The sequence below is a fragment of the Notothenia rossii genome (genome assembly GCF_949606895.1).
Source record: "Notothenia rossii genome assembly, chromosome: 3".
NCBI classification, from domain to species: domain Eukaryota; kingdom Metazoa; phylum Chordata; class Actinopteri; order Perciformes; family Nototheniidae; genus Notothenia; species Notothenia rossii.
Window position 1 is genome coordinate 6,149,283 of NC_136901.1, and position 26,914 is coordinate 6,176,196.

Consider the following 26,914-nt stretch of genomic DNA (forward strand, 5'->3'; position numbering starts at 1 on the left):
CCACAAGATGGCGGCATTGCTCGACGCTGCCTCTGTGTCCCGGGTCGGGGCGTGTTGCTATTCGGGCTCTCCTTGTCAGACGGACGGAGGCCAAACACAGTCGTCTCTTCAACATTCAGTGGACTAATGTATAATCTATAGTCAATATGGATTTCGACGCTTTATTCAACGAGAAGACATTTCAGTTCTCGGACTTCCAGGAGTTTACGGTATGTTGTCGAGTTGCTCGGTCAACAAAGTACGGAAGCTAAAGCTAGGCGCATTAGTTTCTGTCAGCTGGTAACATTTTGTTCCTCATAATACACTGACCGGGGACATTAGGTAACATAGCTTTGATTTAGTTTGATTAAATTGTTTCTTATTTCTTATTTCACCTGAACAATGTGTCGTTTAAAAACATTCATAAAAAAACCAAGCTCTAAACGACAAGCACTTTGTTAGCTACTGTCATTTTGCGCCTGTTGACAATCTACAGGCCTAGCGTTAGCTTAGCATACAGCTAATGTTAAACAATATGGCGTATGTGCCACACTTCCTGTAAACATGTGGGTATAATGAGAACTGGGTAAAGATAAATAAGATAAGATGTAAGATGTGTACTTTTTCGTAACAGCAGCAGCAGGTTAAAATAAGGCTTTGCGCATCATTTGAGAAATAAAAATATTAGAAAGTAAACAAACCTCAAATATAAACGTCTCTAAATAGACAATATAACAGAACTATAAAGTAAAAATATATAATAGTTGACTGACGGATACAAATCTGTAGACTTACTGTCAAATAAACACTACGAAGGGCCAATTACAGCTAACAAAATGTAAAAGTAGGATGTTATTTACTCCGTTAATGAGTGTTTTAATTAACTTTACTAATATTCTACCTGTTTAACGTTAGTTCCCCTAATCATTGCTTTTTGTAATGTCCATGCTGTTGTGTTGCAGTTCCTTCCTGGACACCAGAGGCTGACAGACAGAGTGAGGAAGCGCCTGTACTATGGTCTGGACAAAGACATCTCTTTAGATGCCCTCTCTTGCCCTGTTACAGGTGAGTTCAATATGAGCTTTTTTAACGATGTTGGTACATAACTGACTGAGCTCCTCTCTGGCACACCTCAATAATAAATACTTCCTGTGCAAGGCGTGTTTGGCAGATTTGCTATTATCAATGTCAGGACATCTGTGAAATTGTTGCGACATGTACACAATACATTAAAAACTCAAATAGATTGTGATAGTACACGAGGTGGAAGAAGTCCCCAAAAGGATTCACTTTAAAAGTAGCAATACTACAGTGTAAAAATACTTAGCTACAGTTTAAGTATTAGCATCAAATTATACTTAAAGTGTCAAAAGTACTCACAATGCTGAATGGCCAACTCAAGTACTATATATTTTGAATGACTGATAATTATTGGTGCATTAATGTGTTCGTCACTTCAATGTTCCACTAAAGGAAAGTGGGGTTTATTTGATTTATCTACAACTAGGTAGCTTAACGTTTATACTTTATATTTTTGTATTAAGAAGTAACTAGTCACTAAATTTGTAAATGTGTTTTTACTTAAGAACAACACTTCAGTAAATGTAGTTAGTTACATTCCACCACTGTTGTGTTAACTTTGTCTTCATACTCTCTGTGATGCCAGATATCGCTGTGGAAATCTTCCAGAAGTCTGCGCCAAGCCCCATCAGAAAGCTCCAGAAGAAATATGCTGCACATGTTTCCAGGTTTGTCCTTCTATGCATAGATGGTGCCTTGCTACAGGCAGTGAGTTTGGCCCTGCGCCCTGCCCCAGTCAAACCTCATAAAAACGTTTCTATTTTCTGCTGCAGGGAAGCTTGCATCTCTCCGTGTGCCATGATGCTGGCTCTTGTTTACATTGAAAGGCTCCGACATAGAAACCCTGAATACCTACAAAAGATCTCCTCCTCTGACCTCTTCCTGATCTCCATGGTATTTGTGTTGGGGTCAAGGGTCAATCCAAATGTGTCACTGTGATATCTGGCATGGGCACTGCTCATTTCCGAATGGAGTTTAATACGTGCTGTCGTCATTCTGCTTCTGGTATCTTGAATTAATCATGTAAATAGGATAATGCATTAACAAAGCCACTGATCTCTCTGAATAAGATGGTTGCCAGCAAGTACCTGTATGACGAAGGAGAGGAAGAAGAGGTTTTCAACGACGAGTGGGGAGCAGCTGGGAAGCTGGACGTGAAAACGGTCAATAACCTGGAGATGAACTTCTTGAATGCCATCGTGAGTGTGTTGGCATTTCTACGTGGTGTGTCCTTACGTGCATGTGTGGGTCAAGTTCTCCGTCTCAACCATTGTGTAATATCTTATAGGAGTGGAGCCTCTTCACGGAGCCAAATGACTTATTTGATTTACTAAGTCAAGTGGAAACCAGGTTGGTAGTCTTCTCTTTCAACCTGCGCTACAGTTTTGACATTATAGACGGTTTCCGTGTTGAGTTTGAGCGCTGTTTCTGGCGTAACCACTATTTCTGTATCCGCAGCATTGCAGAGCGGCAGGGAATGAAGCGCGGCTGGTTCACCTACACCGACCTCTGTGTGCTTCTGGAACACTCAGCCTGGAGCCAAGCCCTCGCAGCCATCTGCCAGCACTTCACCAAGGTGGGAGGGAGTTTGTTTCAAAGCAGCTGGGGTGATATGTACGCTTGAGATGTTTGTATCGTAAACCCGTATTGATTGTGTCTCCAGGTGTCCTGTATGCTCGGCCTGGTGTATCTGACCAGTGTTGCCGGCCTCATCGCCACCAGCGCCGTGCTCCACCAGCTCAGTCTCTCCAGGAGCGGACAGGCCCTGCGTCCAGCTGACATTATCCCAGACCTCAAGACCCCCGACCTCAATGAGAAAGCTTCTCCTGCAGCCCCGCGCCTCCCCTGTTGTGTTCTCGCTAACAAGAGTGACAACCGCCAGACCGGAACACTTGGAATCAACCAGGAAGAAGAGCACAGTCCACCACCTGTTACCTCCCAGACGTCAGTGTTGTGTCTCTGGGGGTCCCTCCTCGCCTCAATGGGTCACATACATCCTGAAACTGATCCTGGTCCTCCCCAGACCTGGTCTCCTGTGTCCTTCTTCTGTCCCGGCTGTCTGGCGTCCCTTCCTCGTCTCGAGTGCGGGCTTAGAAACACCTCAACAGTCTTTCCTCACGGCCCCCTTGATAACCATGCGTCGTGGCTCCTTGCGGGGGCCGAGCCGGGTCTGAACTCTCGCCTGTTTCCCCCTCTACAGCCGGGACCCTGTCGTCCTGCAGAGACTATGCTGCCTGTCGATAAAGCTCAAGCTCTGCTCATGCCCGGGTAGTGACAGGAAATGTGGCTGCCGTGGACCTGTGGTGACGGACTCTGGAAATGAAACCAGCATTCTACTCATGACTGTTTGACGTCAGGTTTTTGTTTACTTTTCCAGATCTAGAATACAGGTGCAAAGGAGAGAGGTGTGAGGCACAGTAGGAGTGAGGTGGTGGAAGTTCACTTACAGCATAGCACTGCAGAATACCTTTGCCATAAGTAAAATGCCATAGTGTTCCCTTAGTTCTCTGCAACCGGTTTTAAATGCAGGATAGTTTGTTTTTCATTGGCTGCAACCAAACTGTTTTGCTAAGCTTTTTAATATTGTTTGGAAGTTCAGATCTGCCAGGTGGTGATACAGGGCCTTTGTGATGGGTGTGGTGTTTTGAGTTATTATATTAAGGCTGCTTGTTACTAGGCAAGTTCATGGAAGTGTTCGGAGGTTTCGCAGCGTATCTGAAAGTTGAGTTGTTATTTTAAATTTGCTCCGTGAGAAGAAGGGATTAAAGCAGTTTTACTTTTGCTTATCCATATTTGCCTAGTTTTACCATCTATTTGTCATGTATGCAACGGGAGCTCTACATCAAACACTGATTTTATAAACCAGATTTGACTTAGTTTGTAAAACAAATTGTCTCCCATCTTTATAAACTCTCCCCTTTTATTCAAGAGGAAGCGTCAAAGAAAGGAAAAAGACCATTTAAATGCAACGTCTCCATACCTCAGTGTACCTTATTCTGGTCATTTATAGCTTATAAACCTTCCAGATTCTATATAGCAACAGGATATCACACAACCTTAACGCCATGTGTAACAGGGTCATGTAGCCACATTCAAGAGATTAGCCTACATGGGAGAAGTGTATACATACGATGGGTTTCATGGACGCAATATCTGCCGGGTGCTTCTGAAGATAACATTTTGAATAGAACGTTACAAGCTAGCAGAAGTGTTTCTCTGTTGATGCAGTCTGAACTTTGCACATCTGGCTCCATTTTCACTGCAACAGGACATTTCACTCCGCTATAAGAGCAGTGTGTGTATTTTGAACACCGGAGGAATATGTGAAAAATCCGTTTTTTTCTCATGTACAGTTATACACAGTCCCCCAGGACATTCACTTTGTAATTGATACTTCGATAAAATCGCTCTGGACATCGGAATTTGATACAGCACGAAGTCCTTTAATTTTGTACATGGTGTAAAATGCAAATATTGTACAAATCTGTAGAAATAATAAAGAATGCATTTCTTTGGGACATTTTGTGAATCATCTTTTAACAACATTGTCATCTGAGATCACAGCCTCTGTAACACATTTAGTCTATGAAGCTTTGACATTTACTTACATTTCTGACATAGCCGGTGTTAATAAATCATTTGTCAAACAGTTCAAGGATTAATCTTATGCCAGAAGCTTCCATCTTGGGTGTGCTACTCTCTACTGAAGCCAGTAAAAGGTGGCACATTTTGGGATATGAGATGACAGGCGCCAGGCCAATGGATTCCTGATGTGTCTTAAGCAGATGTCCTGTTTCGGCAGAACGGTCGTCGTCCCTCCCCCTTGAGCCTGTGCCATGTTATTGTACCCCTCCCATCCACCCCTGGCCGGAAACATACCACTTGAGAGTTCCTAATATAGACCCGACTGCTTTGGAGGAAAGGGTAACAAACCGACCGGAGCCACCAGCCGTTAACGCTTCGCTGCTTCGACATCAACTTTTTCATGGAAACACAACAGAAACATGGAGCCTACCTCACAGGTGAGATACTCGGGTTGAACATGAATACAAGAAAAGTGTTTGTGGTGTTATTAAAACGAGGGAAACTATTCTGTCAATGTCTTTTGAATGTTTGTAGGTGTCACTCCCAGAAAAGGAAGTAAAGAAACAAGGTAGGATTACAACCATTGGATGCATGTGTGTTTCCATTTTGTCTGTAGTACACATGTGTAATGGATCAGGACTTTTAACGTGTGCTTGCTCGCAGAGGCTGACGGCACGGTCTACATGAATTTCATGAAAAGTCACAGCTGCTACGATGCCATTCCAACCAGCTGTAAACTGGTCATATTTGATACCAAACTACAAGTAAGAAGATTTAGAACATGCTGAAATATGGAGGTTACATCCTTCCTCTGAGTGTGTGAATGTGTGACTTCCACAGGTGAAGAAGGCCTTCTATGCGCTGGTGGCAAACGGCTTGAGGGCGGCACCTTTATGGGACAGCAAGTTACAGAGATTTGTGGGTAAGGTGAGGACAAATTGGGAAGTATAGGTCAGTGGGAATTTAATAACAGCAACATAAATCCTTTCCTCTCACAGGTATGCTGACCATTACAGATTTCATCAACTTCCTGCATTGCTATTACAAGTCCCCCTTGGTGAGCATGGATTTGAAACACCGTGAATATCACAACGTTTGAATGAACACGTCCAATGCACGCAGTACAACGCAGTGTTCAACGTCAACATTTGACTGTATGTTTAGCTGGTGTTCTATATTTGCTTTGACCTTCTTGAGGTGTGGTGAGTGACTCATATCTTGACTTCTGGGTTTCCCTTTTTGAAGGTTCAAATGTACGAGCTGGAGAGCCACAAGATTGAGACATGGAGAGGTGATTCATTTCAAAGTAAATAACCACGAGGGATCAGTGATACACCGTCTCTGTAAATCTACAGCGCTCTCTCTCTTTACTCTTCTGTCTAGATGTCCACTTGCAGTGTTTCAATCGCTTCCTCATTCACATCACTCCAGAAGCCAGGTGATAACCAGACTTTTGAAACTGCTGTAATTCTCTTGATTCTAGATGAATTGATGTCAAATGTATCCTCTACGCGTTTCCTCTTAGTCTTTTTGATGCCATCTATTCGTTACTGAAGAATAAGATCCACAGGCTGCCAGTCATCGACCCAGTGTCTGGAAATGTCTTGCACATCCTCACCCACAAAAGAATCCTCAAGTTCCTCCATATATTTGTGAGCGAGCACATGATTTTTTACTTACATTAAACCTGGTTGATTTACTTTGTGCATGCATTCATGCTCTTCTTCTATGGTGTTTTAGGGGAAAACCGTTCCAAAGCCTGCTTTCATTGGAAGGCAGATCCAGGAGCTGAGGATTGGGACATTTACTAACATCGCCACTGTTCAGCAAACTGCCACGCTGTTCCATGCCCTCTCCATTTTTGTGGAGAGACGGGTGTCTGCACTACCTGTGGTGGATGAACAAGGTATTATAGGGATTTATTTATTTGTATAACTGGGTATTAGAGTCAAATACATTCAGGAAATCCTCCTAACTCTGGTTGAACAGCTGTCAACATTTTGTTTCTCAGGCAGAGTGGTGTCTCTCTACTCAAGATTTGATGTGATTGTAAGTAATCCGACGGCTCTATTTCTGATCTCAACGTGCAATACCCTAAAGTGTACTATCTTTGAATATCGTTTCATTGTTTGCTGACATTTTGTTTACTCTGTGGCAGAATATAGCAGCCCAGAAGATTTACAACAATCTGGACATGCCTATGCACGAGGCTGTTCGCAGGCGCTCATGTTTTGTTGAAGGAGTGATTAAATGCTACCCTTATGAAACCTTGGAAATCATCCTAGATCGTATAGTCAAAGCTGAGGTAGATATTATCTTCAAAAGACTGTGTTCTGAAATATTTATCATGAAATAAAAAATAATGAATTTCCATCCTAACCCCAGGTCCATCGGCTGGTTCTGGTGGACAGGTCTGACGTGGTGAGGGGCATCATCTCTCTGTCCGACCTGCTGCAGGCCATGGTGCTCTCCCCTGCAGGTATTGATGCCCTTTACTCCTAGCACCAGGGGCCAGAGGGGCCCCTCTCCCCTTTACCAGCTGTGTAGACTTGAGCCCTGGCAGCGTATCCAGCCAGGTAGGCTCTCGAGCCTTTTACCCAAACCAACCCCCCCTTTTATACTGTTGCCTTACAAGCATCCAGAAGCCTTTACCGCTACTTTTATTGTTAATTAATAGAACATCTAATGGTGCTTTTACATCCGCTCCCCCCCCCCCCCCAGCTGTCTGAATGATGCCTTGCAAGCAAATATCATTTTTCAGGAAACCCACAGAAATGGCTGATTATTAATATTAGCTTTTGCTAATTTCTTTCAGAAATCTATATGTGACTGAAATGAGAGATCACATGGGACGATGAGCTGTTGTTTACACAAAGATTTATTTCATGATCTGTGTGCTGTGTTCAGGTAACAACAAAGGACAGTGAGCTGACCTTGATACTACGACTCTATAGGTCTCCAGCACGATGTCAATATTGGCTGCATTTGATCAAATTGATCAATATGTTTTTATTTCTCTAATAAACATTTGTATCAAAACTTGCTGTTGTGCCTTTTCTATTCATATACAATGAGTAATAGGTATTGCAGAAGGAAAAGTAGCTGCAGCAGAAGTGATAGGGTGTGCTTGTTAAGGAGAGCTTTTACAGTTTTGAAGTGTCCTAACCTTTATGCCATATTTCATGCATGCAGCTCTATCTCTAACCTCACAGTGGTGCACTTGGGCTTATGCTTCTCGATGGCTTTAGCCCGTTCCGTCTCAGTAAACAAGGAAACACGTGACTATGTTTTGTTTTTTTCTCGTCCGTGACGGGCCTTTTGAGCCGTCCGCCCATCTGTGCCATTGGTCCATCAAGGTTCCAGAAATAATCAATGATAAGGCCGGAAATTAATATAGCCTTCAAAATAAAGTAAGCGTGCCTGACATCAAGTCTGTACTTCAAGTTCTAATGAGAATGTTACTAAATGTGATATTTGGTAATAATATGCAAATAATATAATTTAAATAATGTTTTACATTGACAAAATACATCTATTTTCACGATATTCAGGTTGGTATTATGTGAACAAATGTTGGCAACCAATTTTATTTTGAAAGTCAAAACCGGATGTTTTAATATTTCTTAAAGAATGTCACACTTGACGCTGTTCTTTCCACATACCCCGTGATATCCCAACAACATAACAAAGTGGGGGAACATGGCGAGTGGAGAGGAGGCCAGAAGACGCCCCTCGGTTACCTCCTCCTCGGTCGGCCTTGAGTCTCTGTTCGCTGCCGGGACTTCGGAGCAGATCTGCGGGGACGCGAGCCCGGAGCTGGTCCTCCTCCGGGAGAGACTCCAGGGCTGGCTTCAGCCCTATGAGCCCATCCTTCTATGGGTGCAGCGGCTGCTGGTGTGGGAGAGGCCGCTGTGCAGCATTTGTGTCGCCTTGACACTCAACACATTGTTCTGGTAACCATCCGAGTTTAGTCACGTGTTCACCTTTTTGTGACATCTCAATAATGTTGCGTTGAGTTAGCTGCGAGAAGATTGGTCAAAATAAGCTAATCCCACGTCTTTAGCATAATGCTAACGCAGCTTGCAAAACAGTTTAAAATTCATTTTTTCAGCTCGGAAAATTGAGCGTCATACATTACACACTGTCAGGTAAAACCATAGGGTAAAACACTATTGTGCAGACAAAATTAATAACAGGAGTTATTTTGAGGTGTTACACAGCCTAATCCTAACAAGCACTCATGTCATGCTCGCTGGCCCAGGCCCTGGTCACCAGCTGACAGTGACAGTTTACCAACAGAGGTGCAAATAGATGCATTTATTGACTTTAACTTGGTGATATGATTTATTTGCTGAACATCATCCAGACTGTGTGTGTGTCTCCACAGGCTGCTGTCATCCACCTCCCTGCGGCCTCTGTTCCTGCTGAGTGTGTCCCTGCTGGGACTCATGCTGCTGGAGAGATGGAAGCCCAAGATGCCCATCATCACCAGTAAGCCCTTTATGTAACTTGAATGGAAATCTCACATTCCCATTCACAACCACTATAGGACTGGTTGATATTTAACAACATAAATATGTTACCAAATACAAACACTACATACACTTTTTATGCTGCAACGAAGCACAAACCTCAGAAAGAAATTTGGTAGAACCTGTTCACTCCTTAAGGCTCTGTAATAGTCTTGAAAAGCTTGTTTACTCATACACATTTCTGTGTTTATGATCAGCTGCTAATTGTGTGTTTTCTCCCACTGCAGTTCAACATGCAGAGCCTCCCCCTGTAAGGTGTGTAGTGTGTACATGATAAACAGATTACTTGTTTTGTAGTTTTTTATTCATGACGCTTGTCTTATGTCTTCATATCCTGAAGTAATTCTGACGTCATGTTTTACATATCCATATAATCACAACAAATCAAGTCAAGTTTAGTCTGTTTATATTGGTGTTCATCTGTGTCATTACAATAACATGGAAACATGCATTACCTCTGCAAGCATTCAAGTAAAGTCTGAAGCACTTTAACTACAGCTTTGTGTTTTTTTCAAATGTTGTTTCCTGTGTGTATTGTTGTTTGTGTGCAGCCACACGATGAGCGTGGAGCAGCACCTGCTCAGTGTCCCTGAGCTCAGCCACCACCTGGCTGAGGGCTTCCTGACCTACCGTCTGTACCTGCAGGAGACGCTGCAGTACAAACGGCAGAACCATGGCAAGGTACACCCTTTACTCTGCCTGTTGACACCCATTGTCACATATTCTCCAAGTGTTTGTATTCTTGGTTAATAAATGCAAATTCACATTGTAAACCTACAAGGCGTGATTTTAGCTGGCGCTGCAGTTACCAGACGTCCTCTTCCATCAAACACAAACACACCTGCACACATGCCACGTTTCACTTCCTTATTTTACCCCGTGCTGCTTTCAAATGTAAACAAACACATTTGCTTACTTTACTCTGTTTCCCAGTTCTGTGGGATGATGTGCAGCAGCTGTTTTGTACTCTCTGTGGTTGGACATTATGTACCTGGAATCATGATCTCCTATATTATTGGTGAGTCTCTAATGGACATAAAGAAACTCTTGTGCTCCAGCCCTTCATTTACACTGGACTGTGTGTTTGCCCTGACTAACAGAGGGTGTGTGATAATAGATAAGGATACCATTCCCCTGTGGTTTGGCCTTCCCTGTTAATGTGTGTGCTAAATATCAGGTATCCTATTGCAACCCAATCTCCTATCTGATAGGTCATTCTTTCATATTTGTAGTGAGAGGATATTTTATTTCAACTGCTAAAACTTCACATTTAGATAACACAGCTTGATGTTCACTTCATAGTCAGCCTTTTCGTTTGCATGCCCCCTGTGAATGTGCAGCGTTTTGCTTTGATACTCATGAAGGAAGAGGCAGTCTAAATCTTTTGTCTGTGCACCTGTTCAGTGCTGAGCGTGCTGTTATGGCCGCTGGTGGTGTACCATGAACTGATCCAGAGGATGTACACGGGCCTGGAGCCGATCTTCATGAAACTGGACTACAGCATGAAGGGGGAAACCGAGCACCGCAAGCACGACAAGAGGAGTGAGTGCCACGTTTTAGATTAAGGGCCTAACTCTCATCAAATGAAAACCCTGCAGCTATTGAAACGTATGCTTGTATTTCAGGATTCAAGCACGCGAGGAGTTTTGAATCCAAGGAGATCAACTTCTCTTTGCCCTTTTTATACTGACAACTGTAGATAGGTTTTAGATTTATAGTTAGATTAAATTGCATCACTTGATAAAGAAGGCGTGGATGGAGAATACTATTTTTGAAAACGAAATCTTGGACGTATTGTCATTCATGCTAATGTTCCTTGACTGCAAAGGGGTATTAGATTTAATGATATGGTTTTAAAAAGTCCTAACTGAAACGTGTTGAGATCTATTTAAAAATGTCGATGTGTGTTTTTTAACAGAGGTGAAGAAGGAGGGCGAGGAAGGGGACGAGCCGAGAGCTGAGACTGAGAGCGAGAGTGAGGAGGAGCTGTCCTGCTTCGCCACCACGGTACGGAGACACACCTGCAGACTGTACTCACATTACACATAGAGCAGGCCGGGGGGAGGTGTGTGTAGGTGTGTGTAGGTGTGTGTAGGTGTGTAGGTGTGTGTGTGTGTGTGGGTGTGTAGATGTGTAGGTGTGTAGGTGTGTGTAGATGTGTAGGTGTGTGTGTAGGTGTGTGTAGGTGTGTAGATGTGTAGGTGTGTGTAGGTGTGTAGGTGTGTAGGTGTGTAGGTGTGTAGGTGTGTAGATGTGTAGTTGTGTGTAGGTGTGTAGATGTGTAGGTGTGTGTAGGTGTGTGTAGGTATGTAGATGTGTAGGTGTGTAGGTGTGTAGGTGTGTAGGTGTGTGTAGATGTGTAGGTGTGTGTGTAGGTGTGTGTAGGTGTGTAGGTGTGTGTAGGTGTGTAGGTGTGTAGGTGTGTAGGTGTGTGTAGATGTGTAGATGTGTAGGTGTGTAGGTATGTAGATGTGTAGGTGTGTGTAGATGTGTAGGTGTGTAGGTGTGTGTAGGTATGTAGGTGTGTGTAGGTGTGTAGGTGTGTAGCTGTGTAGCTGTGTGTAGGGGTGTGTAGGTGTGTAGGTGTGTAGGGGTGTGTAGGTGTGTAGGTGTGAAGGATTAACAGAAGCAGTAATATTGTGGAAAGCAGGTTATGCTTATAAAGCTCTGCAGTGTTGTGAAGTAAATGGCTTTAAGCTATATATTTCAAGAACTACCACATTCCATTGATTTCAGCGCGTACTCCGTTTCCTTCAAACACTGAAGTGTCAGGTACTCAGTCACTAAGCTGGGTCTGTGGAATGAGATAAGACCTCCAGTTTAAGAATTTGAACAATTATGAGGGTTATCTGACTGGTCTCCAGCAGATTTACACAAAGCCTCACTTACTGTATATTCACCCTTTTATTGGTTTCCTCTCAAGGGCTCAATAAGTGCGATCATGAGAAGGATAATGATGTGTTTGTGTTAGAGCAGTGATAACGCTGTGTTTCTGTTGTGTTGGTCAGGTGGATGCGAAGACCACCGCTCTGGCGATGGCCATCACAGACTCGGAGCTGTCGGACGAGGAGGTGTCCATCCTGGAGAGTGGGGGCTTCTCCGTGTCCAGAGCCACCACTCCTCAACTCACGGACCTCTCTGAAGGTAAAGCATCCTCATCTCAACATCCCTTTGTGCCCAAACTATGCCCTCTGGCATTCTGGGTAATCACACGATGTTCACATTTTGTCCTTTTACTGTATTTTTCAACCTTGCTTTGTGAATGATATTCCGCTGATATGATCAAACGTTTGTTGCCACGTCATCCGTCCCACAGATCTGGACCAGCAGAGTGTACACAGCGACCCGGAGGAGGCCTACATGAGGGACCTCCCCGAGTTCCCCTCAGTGGAGGAGCTCCCGTCCATGGAGCTCCACTTCCCTCTGCGGGGCAGCGGTCAGGGAGACGGAGCCCAGGCCGGTGCTCCGCCAGAGGGGGAGCTGCTGAGCCCCATCAGCCTCCTCATCCAGCACCTCGCTTCTCCGCTCCACTTTGTGAACACGCACTTCAACGGCCACGGTGTGCCACCCGGGAGCGAGGGAGGGGAGGCAGCGGAGAGACAGGCGGGAGACGGGAAGGAAGATGCGGTTACCCAGGATGCACAGCAGTCGTTGGAGGCGCTGAGCGAGGAGATAGTAAGCACGGCCATCTCCACCGTGGTGCAGAACACTCTGTCGGCCCTGCTGCGCTCCAGCGAGGACCCCTCCCTGGCTGAGTTCCTCCCCACTGAAACCCCCCCGGACCCTCTGGAGACCCCCACCACCGAGATCACTACAGTAGGGGCCGGCGAGGTCCTGGACGAAGCGGCGGAAAGCGGTGCCGGCGAGGTCCTGGACGAAGCGGCGGAAAGCGGCGCCGGCGAGGTTGTCCCCGACGACACACTGGTTCCCACCGAAGAAGAGGACTTTGAGCTTCTGGACCAAAGTGAACTGGAGCAGTATGACGAGGGGCTGGACCTCACCTCTGACAGACAGGCGGGGGGTGGGGAGACCCCTCTGTCTCCTCAGCAGCCACCACAGTCATAGCTTCCCTGTTGCCTCACCCCCTTCTGTTTTTGTTTTTATTTGTACGTTAGACCTACATTATCTTCACACATACTGCTATATACAAAGCATTTATCAAAGTTAGCCGTTTAATACTGTCGGTCGCTGATAGGGGGGGGGACATGTTGAGATTACAAGGGTCTGTTCAGCCTCGGTTTAAAACTGGCTTGGGTTACAAGTCATAGAGACATCATTCTTTTCAGGGGTTGCAATGTATTTGAAATCTGGATTTGGTTCATCTCACATTGAAATCTGCGTGATTAAAAAGCGGGTACGTTTCTTCCTGTGAGAATAATGATGCCTTTATTTCCCCCCTTGGCTAAGAGTGTAACCCTTCCACCTTGTTTTCATTCAGATGTTAGTCAGATGGGTCTATGGAGAGCTGTTGGATTATATAACTAATAATATATGCTATAAATTATTTAATTTAACGGTCAGTCGGTTTATTGTTAAGCTCAGGGGGAGTTTAAAACTAAATTCAATCCCCTAAATTACCCATAATGATTGTACGATATAATGTATTCCCAGAGTTAGAGTAGTGGAGCAATAGTCCTTCACCTTGTCCTCACCTCCAAAGGTCTCCAAGGTTAGATTTCTGACAGAAGCACTCAGTCATTAGCGGTCTTTCACTTGTTGCCTGGAAATGGAAACGTTGACATTGTTGGATGTTGAACAGTAGTAGATCTTTACCCGTACACATAAGTGACTTTGTGGCAAGATATAAGAAATGTTCCTCGGTAATTGACGCCTCTTTTTTTATCAATAGAGTCCATCCATACGTAATTGACTTTACTCTTGATTCACAACTCTATTGATAAGTGTTGTTAAAAAAGCCCCAACTTTCTTTCCCTTGTAAAGTCATCACTGGGATATGTATATTTACCAAATAACCTCCTTTGTGCCACGACAAGTCCATGCATGTCCATGATCATTATTTGAGGCACATTTTTAAAGGATTATTGGAGCAGATTCTTTTTTTTGAGGGACATTGCAATTTAAAATGTTAGAAAATGACAAAAACGAAATCCAGCACTATGCTCGACTGTATCAAGAGGCCGGTTTTGCTTTCTGTAAACCACTCGGCATCCGAATCTCAGGGGTGGGTTGTACAGATTGAACATACCATGGCAGAATGTGTGTCCATTTCCCGACTTGTCGCAGCACTGTATTTGTACTAACCCGTCCTTTTTCAGTCGATGCCTCCTTGTGTATAGTGTAGAAATGCTAAAAAGGAACGTGTATATTCTGCATGTAAAAACAGAGCTCTGTTCAAGTTCTCCTTGTCGACTGACAAAGTATTGCACAATTTGTGAGGAAAGAAAAAATCAATTTGAATGTTTCAGGTTAAAAGAGCCCATTAAATCTAGTTTGTTTATATTTCATTACCAACAAAGGGGAAGTCTCCAACTGCTAAGGCCAGGGATTACATCAGATGTATAGAAGGATATTAACAGGCTAGTTTGTGTATTGTAGTCGTGTGTTTTATGCTTAAAAATATCGCTTCTTGAACTATAAAAAAGGCACTTATTGAAATGTACAATTAAAGAAAAAGGAATATATTTTCTAATTTCTCCTTTTCCATAAACTACTCAGTTTGGTCTTTTACATCTGAAAATATAACAGCAACGGACGGGTTTCACAAAGCGGAAAAAACTTTATTGTCATGAAACTGGTCAAATAAAACTGCAACACCACATGTGAAAGTTTGAGAATAAAAGAACAAACTGAAACAAAAAAGATGTGGCCGTGAGATTCTTCTGGATTACTTCATCATGTTTTAGTCTGTTTTATTTACCGCAACCGATCCCAGTTCTTTCTCCTGGGGGAAAAACACTTGTTAGAATGAGTTTTAAACCTCATGATTAGTCAGATTGTGAGCACCATCTTTCATTTGTGTGTAATTTCACAAACCTGCCGGAGTTCACTCGCCGCGATCTCAAGTCTCTCCTTCAAATTGTCTTCACGTGTCACATCCGACAGCACGGACCACTTCCTGTCTGTGAAAATGACGGGGACTGAGAGGACGATGCCATCTGGGAGATTATAGTCACCTACAAGCATCCGAAGAAGATTAGTTCAAACACAAGATAGATCAGCTAAAAACCAATGTCTGAGATGACTGTCTCCTCCTCACCTGGGCAAAGCACTCCCAAAGAGAAGATCTCATCTGGACCACAAATGCCATTCCACGCCTTTAGGACCTCAAGGATCCCATTAGCGAGCGACATGGGAGCAGCACGGCAGGTCTTTGAAGCCACAGCTGCACGCTGACAACGCACCAACTCCTGGAAGTCTGTTTCCAACCATTTCCTGGAAGAGAGAAGGAGATCATTCACCTTTTTTGGGGGCGTTTCAACTGTACATTTCACCCATTGAACTGAATCCTCATTAGGGTACGGTTTGGTTGGCAGTTTTGCCATTTCATATCATTTATTTTTATTATGGCAAACCTTTCTTGGAGGATGTTTTTGGCTGGTTGGGAAAAGTAAGCTGGTCCTTTGATTGGCCCATCATAGTTGAACACCTTTGCTCTCTGGAGGTCAATATAGAAACTGCCGCTGATGTTTCCCCACACAATGACGTGTGTGACATCTACAGCAGAAGGGAGGGATCATTCATCTTGCTTAAGAAGGTGATGTATTTAAAATACCTAATAGGTACAGGGGGGGGGGAATTTCCTACCTGACGTCCTCACTTTCAGCTTCCTTGCGATGATGGCCCTTGCTTCATTCTCCAGCTGAGTTGCCACGGTGACAAATTGGTTGCTGTCAATCAAGTTTACATTGTCCAAAAGTAGTGAGCATCTCAGGTTGACAAAGGAGTCCCCAGACACGATGACCTTTACCTCCCTGTTGGCCCGTGTGTCAATCAGCTGTCCATACTCTCTGTATCTGTCTGAGATTCTCTTCACCTTCTTCTTCATTTCCTCCTCATCTTCTGTATCACTGTCATCAGACCAACACTCATCCTGAAGTAGAATGACATCAGCTTCTTTAAAGGCCTGTTCCAGATCTGTGTGAATGGTCACCTGTGAATGGATACAGTTAGATAGCTTTGTTTTCCTTCTGATTAGGTTTAAAAAATAGTCTCCAAAAAGAAGCATACTTGATATAGCAGAGGGAGTGCCAGGTTCTCCGTCTCCATCCTAAGCCACTGAAGTTGCTCCTCTTTCCCCTCCAGGTTTAAAAGGTGGAGGCTGATAGCTGAAGTGTTGGGGAACACCTCAGCAGAGAGCAGGTTGGGGATCAGGAAGTGGCCGGTTGGGCTAAGAGCGCTGGAAATACCCAATCTGTCAGCTAACTCTTAAAAAAAAATTCTACTTTTTTATTTTTATATTCAAACCAACCCACCTGCTGAGCCATATATGAAGGGGTTTAATAAGACTGACACGATGTTGCTCCTCTACGATTGAGTTCATCTTGGTTTCCAGATTCTCTGATGCAACACTCAGCATGATATCTGTAGGCATATCTGATGTGACGCTGTAATAGTCCTGCACAACAAGGGATGATAAAAATAACATGTGGCAGACGTAGACCTATAATCCAAGCCATTTGTTATACATATTTCTCACAGTTTAAAGAACATATAAGGAAGTCATTCATGGGGACAGAAATTATGCAGCATAACAGGATTTACTGTAGGTTTAGAAGGGTTATATACCTGACAATGCTCCAGGAAGTCACTAAACCCCCCTAAAAGCATCGCTTTCCCCCCTTGGTCCACCAGCTCCCTCCAAACCAAAGGGGACTGCTCGTGCTTCCAGCCATTTATTGTGCAGGTGTCCTCGAGCCATTCCTATCGAGAGACAAGTGAGAGGAAACAGGATAAATATACCGATGATTTGTAAGTCAAAGAGACTTAATATAGTTTAAAATAAGCAATATTACCTTCCATGCATGTGGAAGGACTGAGATCTTGTGGATCCTGAAGTTTGGCAGACATCCCTGCAGACTGTCTGCTAATAGTTCCGCTTTGGCGTAATGTGGGCAGTCCGTTTTACCTGAAGAGATAACAAGTGTAGCAGTTGTATGTTTTATATTCTACATCAACACGTTAAAAGAAAATGAGTTAGATCACACTTTACCAGCGAGCACAAATTTAGCCATTGCATCCCGGATGGCGTCGGTTGCTAGGAAACTGTGGGTGTAGCGCTTATTTGAGTCCGTGTAGGAAGCGCTGCAAACAAACATAAAACCAGAGCCTGTTATTGCGATGAATAGGAGGCCTATCATTAAACATGTCCACCATTTAGTGGTATAAAGCGTGATAAATATTGTACTTGATATGTTGTATATTTACAATGACCATTTTTTATTATATTGTGACAGTTCGTGCTTAACCGGGTTGACAGGGGGACTTAATATGGCAGCGCACACAGCACGGAGCACTGGAGCAGCGCATGGGAGTGCGAGCAAACATTAGTATCGTTTTAGTGTAATGTAGCCCTGTGTCCCTTAGTTTAACACATTTCAACTAAAATGTAACATGTTTCAGCAAGTGCCGTGTGTTTCTTTGTGACAGTTACTTGTATGTTGGAGTAATAAGGTATGGTGCGTCACTTTGCTAACATTAGCTGATGTGAGCTAGCCAGTGTTTTTGGAGGAGCCAGTCCGTTGACCTTGTGTTTATCTTCAGTCATAGTACTTTGTAATACTTAATTTTTACTAATTACTTGTTTGAGGTAACCGTCTATGTGGCCAATAATGTAAATAAAGTGTTGACTGAAGCTAATTTGGAAGTAAATGCCATACTTTTTTACATTTTACTGAAATTGCTAGCTAAATACCTGATTGAGATTGTCCCTTCACAAAGGGGCAGTGCGTGAATTAAGGACGCAAGGACTCTTTCTATCTCGTCCCCTAAGTCATTACAGTACAATGTCTGCCTGGGTGACAAAAGAGGTAATGAGATGGGGATGCCTTTGCAGCCGCAGGTCTCTATGGCAACGGAGCAATCTAATGGGGAAGAAATCACCCAAATACACAACTTTCCCCAGTCAGCAGTTAGCACACATATGGGGCACAAAGCACCATCAGACATGCCTGGAAAGCAACCGTGTGAGTTCAGTGAGGTTCTACTCAAAGGGGACGATTCACAGTGAGATCCTGGAAGAGAAGGAGCCTCTTTCCTCTCCCCTGGCAAAGTCTTCGCTGCCCGATGAGAACCAATCTGACGAGACACAGTGGACTTCATCTTTAATGGACCGCCTGAAAAGCTGTTTGTCCCCGTCAGACGTGTTGGATCTCACCTCTGAAAATGCACCCACGGTTAAGCAGATCAGCTCGTGCCTGTGCCACATCTGGTTCGTCGCTAAGAGGATGTCGACTGATAACCGGCGCTTGGAGCTGCAGCTCATGTTTGAGCATCCTGGTTTTGACGTGCTGCTGCAACAAGCCATGACGAATGTGGGGCGAATGGGCAATGGAGCCGTAGCTTATTCTCTCATTAGTATGGTCAATCTTGGGGTTCCTCAGGGCAGCCGTGTAATCCAGACTTATCTCCGAAACTGCCAGGTAGTTTGCGAAAGTATGACCATCAACAAAATGTAATTTTCCATTTGGAAATGTTTTTGTTTTTAACCCGAGTTAATGTTATTGTCCACTTACAGGAGAATCTGAATGGCTTTGATGAGAGGAGCTTGTCCATCTTGGCCTCCTGTCTGCGAAACATGGAGCAGAGTAACAACACTGATGCACTGAAGGAAGGCGTGAGGTCAGGATTGTGGTGTTGTTGTTAGGAAGACCCCTTGAGATATTTACATGACACATTTTTTTTCAGATTTGGAAACATTTTCGTTTTTTTGTGGCTGTGTCCTAGGATGGTGGTTGAGGCCCGTCTTCCCGACATCAAAAACGTAATGGCTCTGCAGAATATGATGCGTATGTTGGGCAAAGACACCCCAACAGGCCTCAAACGGAAATTCGAGGTTGGTTTATGAGTCCTGATTTGAACCGTATTTAGACCCTGATTTATTTGATTCTAAATGTCTCAAGGTTTATAATTGTGCAGAAATGTCCTTGACTGCTCATGACATTATCTAATAACAGCTCATTGAAATATCATAGTATTTATAAACTACAGGGCATGACCAAGAAATGTCTTGTGTTTCACTGTCTATGCAACTGAACCCATTCCCCATTGACTCATTCTGTCCCCTGCTTCCTCCAGGCAAAGGCCTTATCGATGTCAAAGTACTTCAGCGTTTTAGACTCCCAGCACATAATCACCGCTATGGCCACAATGAATTTCTTCTCCAAACCACTGCTGGACATCTGCAGTAAGATAACTCAAGGTAAACACGGCTCTGAATTCTAGTCTATAAATGAAATCCAAAGTATTTTTTCGTTGTTTGATTAACCTGCTAATCCCTCCTTTGGTAGAAAACCTCCATGGGATGCCCTTCAACCCACTGTTTGAAACCATGCAGTCGTTCAGGCAGCTGCAATACAGAGACTTCGAGGTGCTCACTAACTTGTCAGAATACGCCGCCTCTATGATCGACATATGGACTAAAAAACAGGTGCTGCAGCAGAACCCTCGTAAAATCTCAATCATACAAACGGCTAAGCAAGAATCTGATCTTTACCGGGTTCTCACGGTCATTAAAAACCTGGAAAAGTCATGGAAATTCTACATGCTAATTCCAGGCCCTGGAAAAGTTTTGGAAAACAATATTTTTCCTAAAGTTTTGGAAAAGTCATGGAAATGTAACTAAAGTTGCATCAAATATAATTTATATTTGATCTAATCGCCAAAATAGTAATACTATAATGATAATAAATACTGTATAGTAATGAAATGTAAAATGGCATTTAACTGTCGAGGTATTTTGCTAGTGAGAGATTTTAATTAGTAGCTGTAGAAGCTAGTAAGCCTATTTGATTTGTTTTAAATAGGCACAACATGTTTCAGACCTTATTTTCCTGTTCCATGTTCAAATAAACCATTCTCAGTTGTCATGGAAAATGAGGTGGAAATCATTGGTGAAAAAGTGTATGAACCCGGTCTTTAAGTGTTTTTTAAAGGTGTCTCCCTGTCTGTTCAGGTGGTCCTCTTCCTGTCTGTGTGTGAGAGGCTCACCTTCTGTCCCGCCGCACCAATGGAGGCATTCGCTTTAAAAGTGATAGAAAATCCCAAAGCTCTGACACTGAAAGACCTGCTCTGTGTGGTCAAGGTTTACTCCACTCTCAACTACGATCTGCAGCACAGGAAACAGCAGTAGGTCTCTCACATGGCTTCAAATGACACTCATACACAGGCCCTACAATTCATATTTAGTATGTTTTGCAACTTGCTCTTTTTTTAATTAGGATTTCTGCAACCTTTTTTTTATTAAACAAATATTATTTATTTACAATGTTTTTTTTAATGCATCATTTAAATGAGAATTGGTTTCCTTTATGCTGTGGCAGGTTCCTAGATAGTCTGGTCCCGGCTCTGGTCTCCTATCTCCCCAAGATGTCCAGCTTTGAGTTATTGAAGGTGGTCTTTTATCTGTGTCTACTGGGCCACTTCCCCTCTGCACTCCTGGAGCCCCTCCTGCAGAGCAGCACACTGGAGAAGTTTAAATCCACAGGTAAGACAAACACATTCTTCTTTTTGTTTTATTCCCCCCACACTTGGACCTTTTTGGAATTCATTTGATCTGATTTATTTTTCTCCTCAGATCCCAATTACCTCGCCAACCAGGAGAGGATGTTTCAGACGGTGAACTTGTGCCTCCATCTCGAGCATCCTGTGCTCCCTCAGCCCCTGACGGTGCCCCCAACTCTCCTGGGAGCCCCCGTCCTGGAAAGTCAAGCTGTGATCCCGGAGCTCTCGCAGTGCCTGCAGAGTGTGATGGAGGACCAGGAGAACAGCACTCTGCAGGAGAGGGTGTTGGTGTTGGGCTTCCACTTCATAGGTAAACACTATCTGGAATACTTCTTTCTTTGTCTTCACGTCCCTTGCTAAGATGACTGAAGTATTTTGCTTGTGACTCGTAGATGGAGTGATAACCGAACCTCCGACGTCTGAGACTGATAGCGGCAGTGCAGAGAGCAGACCGAGGTAAGATCAGTCTGCAGGAGATAACATCAGCGGACACTTTAACACGTCTTCGTTGGTATTTTGTTTTTTGATTTATCGTGATTATGTGAGTTTGTTGTGACGAAAGGTGGAGAGGATGTTCAGTCAGTCGGGCAAATCTGATTCCACCATTTTTTTTTTTACAGATTCTTTAATATCATTTTGAACTCATTTCAAGATTTAGATACAATCTTTAGTCACTTGCTTTCACTGAGGAACACAGGATGGTAACAATTTAAGACATGTATTGAAAATGATGTGTTAATTTAAAAGGCTTATCCAGCAACTACCAACAGCTAAACAAATATAACTTTAAAAATGCTTTTTTCATTTGAAACCAAGACAAAAAAAACTATTAAAAATCAAAGAAGCGTAATAACCCTGCCGTGTAAAGGTTAGTTGTCTTCACATTTCTGTCTTTTAACCAAACACCACTTCCTCCCCCCCGTCCTAGGATTGCAGTCATTTTCCCATCCCACTCTAGTTTCTGCTTTGGCACGTCCCATCCCCGCGGCACTCTGGCTCTCAAGATGCGCCACCTGAAGACCCTCGGATATGACCCCGTCTGGGTGAGACTGAGAGACGATGACAGTTTGGCTCTGTCTTTTCTAAGAATCGAGTTTAAACTTTTACTTTGAAAGATGGGGTAGGTCATTTTGGAGAAACCAGCTGGAGTGCGCTAGAATTTGAAAATACACAGCCGGAAGAAATCTGCCACTTCCTCACAGAGCCCCGCCTCCAACACACACGAACGCACACATGACCAATGAGGGCACGAGATAAGTTTGTGCACAGATGGAAGGCTGACAGGCAGGTAGGCCATCCAGTTACTTTAGCCGGGCCGGCTCAGATGATTGGTCGAGCTTTTTACAGCGCCACGGCTTCCAGAGATGACATTTTTTTTATGGATCTGTTGTCAAAGCACTTCAGATATTCCTTGCTATCGGGAAGTTAAGAGCATTCCATGGAATATAACAAAAAGTGTATCTCGAGCCGGTTTCTCAAACTTACCTACCCCACCTTTAAGTGTCAGAATAATATTGATTTCTTCATTTCCCTTAGCCTCTTAAATTAAACCTTCCTTCACCCACAGTTCCTCTAAGACAGGGGTGTCAAACTCAAGGCCCGGGGGCCAAATCGGGCCCGTGACTTCATTTTCTGCGGCCCCACAAGAGCTTGCAAAGAATATAATATGTTTATTATACGGTTACATAATGATTTAATGAAGCACGTTGCCCATAAACTACATGTCCCACAATGCATCTCAAATTAGACTTTTTTTCTCCGAATTTGATATTTTTTCTTCTAAATATTCCCTTTTCTCAGAATTTCCTCTTTTGTTAGTTTTTTTTTTAAATGTCATTTCCTTTTTTTGATTTTGACTTGTTTTCCAGCTTTTCTTTTGAAATCATTTTGTGACATTGTCAATGAAGAGACTTGCAATTATTTGCCCCAGACTTCTGCTTTCAGACGAAGTTAATTATGAAGTTATTAGCCTATCTGATAATAATCCAATGCAGAGGCAATAATGTAATATAATACATTATTTTATATAAATATTTATATATAAGTTACAACCGGCCCTTTGAGTGCAGCCATAATGCTGATGTGGACCGCGATTAAATTGAGTTTGACACCCCTGCTCTAAGACAATTGCTCGCTAACATTTGATCAGAAAACAAATTCTACTGCTACCACTTGACGAAGTTAGAGTGACACAATGTACCTTCTCCTCGTCCTGTCCTCCAGGTGACGGAGCGGGAGCTGAATTCTATGCCAGAGGAAGAGAGGACGGATTTCCTCAGGGATCGGATTTTTCCTGAACTCAGATCACAAGCTGAAGTGGAGACACTAAACACGAACCAGGAGTCACAAACTGTGCAATCATCATGAACACACCGGTTGCGGTTTGCTATTTATAGCTTTGTATAGAATGTGAAAGAGAAAGAATTAAAGTGTTGTTATAAATGTGCTCTGGTTTGGGTTTTCTTTTCTAAAGGTGAACAATCTGCATCTCATTTGTTTTTAATCATCCGTCGGCAATTTGTTCAAAGCCTAACAGAAACAACATGGGGATCTTGCTGATGCCGGTGGCGGTTGATGAGTAAGCTGCTGAATGAAACCCATAAAAATCTGTGTGCTCGTACAGAAACTGCAAGGTGAGCAGTGTAAAGGTAGTTTCTTTGAAGCACACAGGAAACCGTGCACATTGTTATCGTTTGCCTCTCCTTATAAACTCCGAAATGATGTTTCTGTGTTTCTCAGAAATGAGCGTGGAAAGAGAGATGATTCACAACCAAAGTTTGTAGAATGTTTTATTATTTATTTCAAAGTTGCGGTCGCTCGTGATTCACCACGCGGGGTTGTAAATGAGGTCAAATCCCCTCATTCAGACACATGGATCTGTTTCAACCACAGAGGGTTCCTGCTGCAGATCAGTGCAGCAGGAACAGCGTTCACTGTCTCTTTGTTTGAAAAGAAGAGACAGTGAACTAAGATTTGTATTCTTTAAAAAAAGCTGATACAAAAAGAGCTGCTGCTTTCGCTATGTAGACAAGTACAGAGAAAGAAAAATGAACTTAACAAAACCTCGCTGAGGATATTTTTCTGAGCTGCTTCACGGACACCTGTGTTTTTATATGTACACTAACAGGGGTAATGTTAACTGAAGTGCCGTGGTCCAGGATTCTGGACCCATTTGTTCTTCCTGCGGTCCCGGGGCGCTATGGGTTTGGTGTTCATGTAGTCAGTTTGGGACTCTGAGCTCCTCCACTTCACCTGTGAGAGAACACAGCATCATGTGAGTGCGGGTATATAATGCACTAAATGGTCATAATGTCATATCAGTGACAAGGCTGGATTAGTACCTCCAGGGGCCCCAGGGCACTGAGCACTCATGCCCCCAACCCACGTACCAACAAGTAACACCACGCCTACCCAATCCTACCAACATGACCAATATTTAGAATCTTCAGTCAATCTGGCATGTCAAATCGCACACCTATTTGTCAAAAGCAGGGACGAAGCCACATAGTTCAACCAAAGTAGGTCCAGGCTTTTGCCCTTTCAGTCAAAAATCACAAGACAAAGATACAATGGATAAGATCTCAAGACAGTGTATGGCTCAAGAAGATCTAGGTAATATCAATCAAAACCTCAGAACAGCACCCCACTCAATGCCAAAATAGGACTGGCTGGTTGTACAAGTACACGAGGAGTTCTGTTTGTCACAAACATCGAGAGTTACAAAAGTAAAATATGTAGTGAAATTGTGTGGTTGCTAAAGGGTGGGGCTGCGATTCGGCTATACACCGCCGCCGCGTAGTAATAAAGTTGAGCGCATACATAGTGAGACCTACAGTAATTTGACCCTATGGAAAAGTTGTGTTATTTATGGTGAAAAGTGAGTGCCGTTTAAAACAATGTATGATGAGTGAGGTTGGACCCTCTTTGCTCAAGGGCCCCTGGGCACTTCCCCAGGTTGCCCATACTGTTAATCCGCCCTTGATCAGTGAGGACGAAAGGGACATGTCTTCTGGGTTTCATGGGTTTTTCTAGGGATTTGGGTACCTGACGTACCTTTCATAATTTCAAAAGAAAAACGATTTGAATGAATAAGAAACACACATGAGTGCAAACATATTAAAGCATTTGAATATATTGAACAAGATCACAAAATGTACTATAAGTAAGCTTTAGTCTCTTATTTCACAGACAGTCTTAAAATATTTTACGAACAATATGTGTGCATCTAGTTTAATTATCTAGTCTTTTCTCCAGCTCTAAAAAGCTCAGAGGTTCTGGTTGTATTTTTAAAAGCTTCCTTAGTTTCAAAGACATACATTTGACATACACTATCGTCCAAAGGGTCATAAAAGGACAATGGCTGTTGCTCTGTAGTTTAAATACCGGTTCCCCTCCAGACTCATGTAGTGTTACGTGAGCTTACCCAGAAGATGCCTGCAATGATAGTGGCAGTTACGCCGTAAATGCTAAGGACTACAAGCCCCAGAATCCAAATCCAGAGAAGTCCATCAGTTTGACCTCCATCTGCTTTTGTTTTCAAACTGCATTGGTGTCCTGGAAGAAACATATTCAGGAAGTATTCAGTGACCATATGCACACAATTATAAACATTCCCCTGTTTCCTTCCAACCTTTAAGAGATATTTACCTTCTACTTGTACCAGGATGAACACAGTACTTGGCATGTTCTCAATGGGAGGGGGGTGAAAGGCTTTGGCCTCACATCTGTAGAGACCGAAGCTGCTGGCATTCACTCCCTTCAGCATGAAATGCACTGATTTATTTTCCCTGTTTTCATGTAGTTCGACTTCTGCCTTGGTCGGAGCTTTCCACGTGGCGTTTCCACTGAAGATCAAATTTTGCTTGGAAATCGATTCTTCGTTCTTGAGGAGGTTCAAGGTCGCGTCTCGCTGGTTCAGCTCCGGGCAAGGCACGGAAGCATCGCCTCCGAAAGGTACGCAGATCATTTTCAGCTCTTCTGCAGAGAAAAATGTTGATGATATATTCTGAAAATACGTGTTTTTCACACCAATGTGAAACCAAAACCAAACGGCTTGCAAAGGAAACGTGCTTTCACAGCTAACACTCCTGCAAACATTGATTTATAAGAATCTAATGCCACTAAGTGAAATTAACACTTTGGATCTAATCATTTCAGTGCACCTCCACCCCCACACGGAATTTATTCAAAAGCAGCAAATTTGCCCCTTTTACTCACATTTCACAAGAAACAGTTGAGTCATCCTCTGAACGACTCAATTATGCCACTCAAGAGGTGGAGGTCTTGATTTACGTGATGTATTGGAATTGAAATAGAGACTCTCTGTAAACTGTTATAGTCTTTAAATTGAGGCAACACTTTATTTTCAAATCTCCCTGTTGACTTGTTTACATAGAAAAATCTCAACCCACAAATTCAGCCGACATTTTTAGACTTGCAGTATCCTCTTCGGCACCAACCAATATATAAACAGCCAATGAGATAGGATATATACAGGATGGGGCTCATCTCTGATATTTCTGATTTAAAATCCCACATTTGACATGCATAAACTTAGCAATCAACACACACAGTGTTCTCCTACCACATGAATCCTAATAATTATGAGTATATGAATGAGTAAACTTACGTGTTTTGTCAGAAGCCCGAGATAACCTGCAGCTCAGGAGGATCATGAGCATCCAGCAAGCCCTCATCTTCATCTTCTGCACAACTCGCCTCAACATCTCCCTCATCACCTAACACAGGTCGAGCTCCTTCAGCACACTGTAAACGCTGCAGATAAATGCGATCAGGTACTGCGATATTACCAACTCGGGTTCCATGGAAGTGTTAATTTGACTACAATGCCTCGGTGTGTGTGATTACAACACTCCCACGGCGGTGCAGAGAGTGCAGATACACATCCTCTCGTGAGGGAAAACATCCTGTGGCAGAGAAACGCCTCCTCTGCTCAAGTTTCCGCTCTCTCCCAGAGATTGTGACCTTTGATGCCTTACACATTTTGTTAATTTAACTGTGTTCATTTAGACGTAACGCAAGAGGGATCTGTGAACCAA

General features: G+C 43.3%; 6 protein-coding genes across 14 annotated transcripts; 4 read left to right on the forward strand and 2 right to left on the reverse strand.

Moving 5' to 3' along the window:
* The first annotated feature begins 31 nt into the window (after positions 1–31).
* On the forward strand, positions 32–4,577 carry cnppd1 (cyclin Pas1/PHO80 domain containing 1). The gene is made up of 8 exons (XM_079668354.1): positions 32–209; positions 942–1,044; positions 1,646–1,727; positions 1,833–1,953; positions 2,130–2,258; positions 2,348–2,409; positions 2,518–2,635; positions 2,723–4,577. The coding sequence occupies exons 1-8, from the start codon at positions 147–149 to the stop codon at positions 3,329–3,331; spliced, it is 1,287 nt and encodes a 428-aa protein (XP_079524480.1). The 5' UTR covers positions 32–146; the 3' UTR covers positions 3,332–4,577.
* Positions 4,578–4,933: 356 nt separating this feature from the next.
* Positions 4,934–7,683, forward strand: prkag3a (protein kinase, AMP-activated, gamma 3a non-catalytic subunit). 7 transcript variants are annotated; one of them, XR_013805927.1, is made up of 13 exons: positions 4,934–5,081; positions 5,179–5,212; positions 5,282–5,408; positions 5,485–5,571; positions 5,618–5,701; positions 5,890–5,935; positions 6,028–6,082; positions 6,170–6,296; positions 6,385–6,550; positions 6,656–6,693; positions 6,803–6,949; positions 7,030–7,220; positions 7,460–7,683. XR_013805927.1 is itself a non-coding variant. In XM_079668363.1 (13 exons), exons 1-13 carry the CDS (start codon positions 5,045–5,047, stop codon positions 7,471–7,473), a joined length of 1,056 nt encoding a protein of 351 aa, XP_079524489.1. In that variant the 5' UTR covers positions 4,934–5,044; the 3' UTR covers positions 7,474–7,683. The 7 variants fall into 7 exon arrangements, 5 of the variants coding, with proteins under 5 accessions (XP_079524489.1, XP_079524488.1, XP_079524487.1 ...); XR_013805928.1 differs by having other exon boundaries at positions 7,552–7,683; XM_079668363.1 differs by having other exon boundaries at positions 7,030–7,123.
* A 612-nt stretch (positions 7,684–8,295) lies between these two features.
* On the forward strand, positions 8,296–14,996 carry retreg2 (reticulophagy regulator family member 2). 2 transcript variants are annotated; one of them, XM_079668351.1, is made up of 10 exons: positions 8,296–8,597; positions 9,032–9,135; positions 9,404–9,431; positions 9,728–9,857; positions 10,110–10,194; positions 10,581–10,718; positions 11,095–11,183; positions 12,185–12,320; positions 12,493–13,007; positions 13,044–14,996. In XM_079668351.1, the coding sequence occupies exons 1-10, from the start codon at positions 8,344–8,346 to the stop codon at positions 13,239–13,241; spliced, it is 1,677 nt and encodes a 558-aa protein (XP_079524477.1). In that variant the 5' UTR covers positions 8,296–8,343; the 3' UTR covers positions 13,242–14,996. The 2 variants fall into 2 exon arrangements, with proteins under 2 accessions (XP_079524477.1, XP_079524476.1); XM_079668350.1 differs by having other exon boundaries at positions 8,297–8,597; positions 12,493–14,996.
* On the reverse strand, positions 14,460–17,494 carry mdh1b (malate dehydrogenase 1B, NAD (soluble); the record flags this gene model as incomplete). 2 transcript variants are annotated; one of them, XM_079668353.1, is made up of 10 exons in its annotated part: positions 14,460–15,078; positions 15,171–15,310; positions 15,394–15,569; positions 15,710–15,851; positions 15,942–16,227; positions 16,365–16,533; positions 16,610–16,752; positions 16,923–17,057; positions 17,150–17,262; positions 17,347–17,494. In XM_079668353.1, 10 exons carry the CDS (start codon positions 17,492–17,494, stop codon positions 15,037–15,039), a joined length of 1,494 nt encoding a protein of 497 aa, XP_079524479.1. In that variant the 3' UTR covers positions 14,460–15,036. The 2 variants fall into 2 exon arrangements, with proteins under 2 accessions (XP_079524479.1, XP_079524478.1); XM_079668352.1 differs by having other exon boundaries at positions 15,942–16,287.
* Positions 17,495–17,650: 156 nt separating this feature from the next.
* fastkd2 (FAST kinase domains 2) lies at positions 17,651–23,301 on the forward strand. Its single transcript, XM_079668349.1, has 11 exons — positions 17,651–18,775; positions 18,871–18,974; positions 19,080–19,188; positions 19,431–19,554; positions 19,643–19,782; positions 20,308–20,480; positions 20,675–20,838; positions 20,929–21,165; positions 21,248–21,311; positions 21,784–21,898; positions 23,079–23,301. Exons 1-11 carry the CDS (start codon positions 18,140–18,142, stop codon positions 23,220–23,222), a joined length of 2,010 nt encoding a protein of 669 aa, XP_079524475.1. The 5' UTR covers positions 17,651–18,139; the 3' UTR covers positions 23,223–23,301.
* Positions 23,302–23,630: 329 nt separating this feature from the next.
* Positions 23,631–26,837, reverse strand: LOC307031340 (uncharacterized protein). The gene is made up of 4 exons (XM_079668366.1): positions 26,485–26,837; positions 25,503–25,832; positions 25,279–25,409; positions 23,631–24,107 (listed from the first exon to the last, which is right to left on the reverse strand). The coding sequence occupies exons 1-4, from the start codon at positions 26,588–26,590 to the stop codon at positions 23,991–23,993; spliced, it is 684 nt and encodes a 227-aa protein (XP_079524492.1). The 5' UTR covers positions 26,591–26,837; the 3' UTR covers positions 23,631–23,990.
* Positions 26,838–26,914: the final 77 nt, after the last annotated feature.